The following is a 3483-nucleotide window of genomic DNA, read 5'->3' on the forward strand; positions in this document are numbered from 1 at the left end:
GGAAAAACTCTCCGACCCCAGGAGCTGTGAGAGCAATTTAGGAGTTCCTTAAGTCACTCTAAGGCTTCCCAAAACTTGGAGTCTGGGAACCCAGGCAGAAGGCTGTGGTGAGGTGAAGTTCATTTAGCCAAATCATGGGATGGGCACCTGGGAAGCCCCTTCCTCCTTGCACTGGCCCGGGCCTTCCCTTCCATCCCTAGAGATCTGCAGTGTGCAATGCCCTTTCATTCAGAAATTCCTGAGGCCTAGCTTGTCTGTCAGAAAGGACATGTCCCCCTGTGCCCAGGGGAATCAGGATGGAAGTCAGATTAGGTGCCTGGGAAGAGTTCAGGATTCCCGGCTGGCCAGTGCTTGGTGCTTTCCAGGAAAGAGGGGCAGGTCCTAGAGGTGAGAGCTGGGCCTGTGTGCAGTGACCAGCCTCTCCGAGCGCAGCAGGCATTCTTTGGAGCCGCCATGAGAATAGGTCTCCAAAACAGGTGGCAAGGTCCTAGGGCAGATGCAGTATCAGGCTGGGGACAGGCGCCAGTCGGAAGGTACAGGTGGGAGCAGGATGAGGGTTTTCTGTCATTTCTTTATTGGGGCAGGAGATGCATCATTCATACGAACCTCTATGCTGGTCCCTATGTACACACAGTTATGTATACAAAACACTGCATGAGGTCGGAGCTCTGTTGGGCTGGGGAGGTAAGCTCTTGTACAAGAAGGTATTAGAGAGACTGATTCCAGAGGGCACGTGGTGTCTGAGGCTGTGGCCCTACCCTGGTGGGAAGCCAGCTCTGCCTGAATTCCGGGGTGCAGCTGATAGGTGGGCTGGACAGAGCAGCCTCTGTCCCCCTATCCTACCCTGGGCTGTTGGCCAGGGCCAGCCCTGCCCCTGAGACAGGTCCTTAGGCTCTGGTGAGAAGAGGCCTGAAGACCTCCAGTGCTCCCTGGGACCACTCGTTGGACCCTTCTCCATGCCAGGCCTGTCAGAGGACAACCCTTCGGTCCAGGTGATCGCCGCGCCCACTCCGCTGGTGCCTCACTTCCAGGTGCTTCTTCTGGACCTTCTCAAAGTGCTGTAGCAGCTCTGTGTAGTCGATGCTGGGGGCGTCTGCTTTCTGTGACTTGAGGACTGCCTTTAGACTGTCTCTGGGGAGAGGGAGAAGGGACCAGCATCAGTGTCTCAGCATACATGGGGGCTGCTTGGGTGGGGGGCAGCACTAGGCACAGGAGGGCAGGGACACGGGCTGCTGAAACTCCGCCTCAGGGAGTCTGTCTGCCTCGGGCCCAGCAACCCTTCCCAAACAGCCACAGAGAACTGTGAAGCCCCATGAGCATCCCTCCCCCCACAGCTGGTGAGCCCAGTCAACACTGCTGCTTGGTTATGGCCTTCAGCCTGTGGGCTGGCAACTGCGCCCAGAGCAGGCATTGCATCGGGAAGCATTTCCTGTTTACGAGTGGCTCCCTTTGGGGTGAAAGCCAGGGCTAACAGCCAGCCAGGAAGCCAGCTGGGGCCTGGAACAGGGTCCAAGGGTAAGTGGGAGGAGGCAGCCTGGCCCTTTCTCTGGGCAGGGCTAGGGCCAGGGACAACAGGGATGGCTATAGTCTCTACTGTACCCTCAACTTGGCAGGTCATCTGTTTTTGAGTGTTGGGGCCCAGAGGCTTGCAGTCATTCCCTTGTCCACGGAGGAAACCTCGTCTCAGCACTGGGCATGCCGGCGGCTCACACTCCTGTTGCTACCACCCTCCCCAGCTGCTCTGCACAGCAGCACAGGTTGTGCACTGCACAACTGTAACGTGCCTGACACTCCCTACAGTTGTGCGATACAGCTCCGCTCCCCTCTTTTAAGCCTGGTGTTTAACTTTCCCTGGGGCTGGATGCCCCTAGGCCCCTACCCCATTCCTAATTGTCCCTCCAGCACAAAGTCTCATGGCAGTCTGTTCCTCCCTCATTTAACCTCACTGGCTTGGGGAAGCAGATCTGTGTAAGCTGGCCCTGAGGCCTGGTGGCCCCTGGAGCGCTAGGAAAGGGGTCTCAGGAAAGGGGCTGTGGGCTATTGGTCAGAATCCTTGGGCCCTCTGAGTTCATGAACAGACCTGGCCCCACAGTAACATTCCACATCTTAGCCATTTGACTTTAGACATGTGATTCAGTTTCCTCATCTGTAAAGGGGGTGGCGACAGGAGCCACTCCATGGGGTGGTTGTGGGGATCCCTCCAGACTTTAGCTTGGTGCCCAGGCCCCGCCTAGGTACCAGTGTAGCTGTAACTCTTCCTCTGAGGCGAGGCCAGCCAGGGCCAGCAGCTTGCGGCCTGGGGAACACCAGCTGCTCAGTCTATTTTGGTTGAAACACGATGGTGCTTCATTCAAATGGAACCCTCGCCAGTGAGCTTGGCCCCACTAAGGTAAAGGCACCAGCGGTCAGAGCTGACAGACATCGCTGACCGCGTACTGGACTGCTGAGGCAGTGGGAACCCTTTCCATGGCTGGGTGGCCCCCTGCTTAGCCTGTTCCCTTCCTGCCTTCCTGTTGAAGAGGCACCATCTGAAAACAACTCAGCTGGTGGCTGTGACGACTCCTCTCCTGGGCCTCAGGCCTTAGCCTACCGAGCTGGGGCTCAGGCAACATTTGTCCAACAAAGATCAAAAGGAGATGGGTAGGGCCGGCTCTGGGGGCGGGGGTGAAGGGGTGGGCAGGCTTCCGGCAGCATTCTGGACTCTGGCTGTTGCTTTCAACTCCCCTGGAAACAGGGGAGGGACCTCCCCATCACAGTAACTCTGCGGCCCAGGTGCCACTGCCCCAAGGGAGCAACCTGGGCTTCTGAGGAGGCTGAGGGACACCCTGGAGCTTGGAGCTCTAACTCCAGAGTACGGCCAGATGCTACCCTAACCCAGGCCTGGAAACAGAAGACCATAGAGATAATACTGAACTATGTCACCTGACGCTGGGCATCCATGGGTCTGTATACTGCTCCCTCAACATTCCTGGCAAGCCAAGGCAATAGGTCCAGAGGAGGGACTGGGATGAGCGGTTTCCATGGAGATGCCAACAGATGGCAAACCGAAGGTGATGTGCACAGATGTGGCCAGTGTAAGGGTGGGGGAGGGGAGGAATGAGCTGAACCTTGCTCTCTGGGTCCTTGTCATGGAAAGTCCTGTCTCCAGTGACTGACTCTCCTTTCAGGCAGATCTTTCCTGGCCTGAGGTCTTGGGAGCAGGGTGGGTCCCACAGGAGTAGGGGGGGTGGTCTCCTCTGAGTGTGGAGGCCCGGGCTCCTCTCCCTGCCTGTTATAGTGGGCATGGCTGCTGCTCAGGCCTTTCGCGTTCTCTCCATGTTTACAATCCTCCTCAGGCAGTGAGTGACTGGGACACAACCAGCCGGCAGCGCAGAGCTGGGATTTCAGAACCCAAAGCTGGCCCTCTCTCCTGCCACCCACCCACACACCTGTCACTAGGATAATGCTGATGAGTCACCAGCTTTTCCTTTGGTGGGTCCCTCC

At 57.6% G+C, this 3483-nt stretch overlaps 2 protein-coding genes across 4 annotated transcripts in view; both read right to left on the reverse strand.

The window, feature by feature from the left end:
• MTSS1L (MTSS1L, I-BAR domain containing) overlaps positions 1–194 on the reverse strand; it is a 28300-nt gene extending 28106 nt beyond the window's left edge. Inside the window, exon 1 of the mRNA XM_023523661.1 lies at positions 171–194. Within this exon, the coding sequence (XP_023379429.1) occupies positions 171–194 (24 nt within the window). The remainder of the gene's footprint in view (positions 1–170) is intronic.
• A 357-nt stretch (positions 195–551) lies between these two features.
• Positions 552–3483, reverse strand: part of VAC14 (Vac14, PIKFYVE complex component) — a 115897-nt gene continuing 112965 nt past the window's right edge. For 2 of the 3 annotated variants that reach the window (XM_023523639.1, XM_011380650.2), the window contains exon 19: positions 552–1131. In XM_023523639.1, coding sequence (XP_023379407.1) covers positions 969–1131 — 163 coding nt within the window. In that variant the 3' untranslated portion in view covers positions 552–968. The remainder of the gene's footprint in view (positions 1132–3483) is intronic. The other variant, XM_011380651.2, reaches the window with a different exon arrangement.

The sequence above is a fragment of the Pteropus vampyrus genome, unplaced genomic scaffold (genome assembly GCF_000151845.1).
Source record: "Pteropus vampyrus isolate Shadow unplaced genomic scaffold, Pvam_2.0 Scaffold399, whole genome shotgun sequence".
Classification (NCBI taxonomy): Eukaryota; Metazoa; Chordata; class Mammalia; order Chiroptera; family Pteropodidae; genus Pteropus; species Pteropus vampyrus.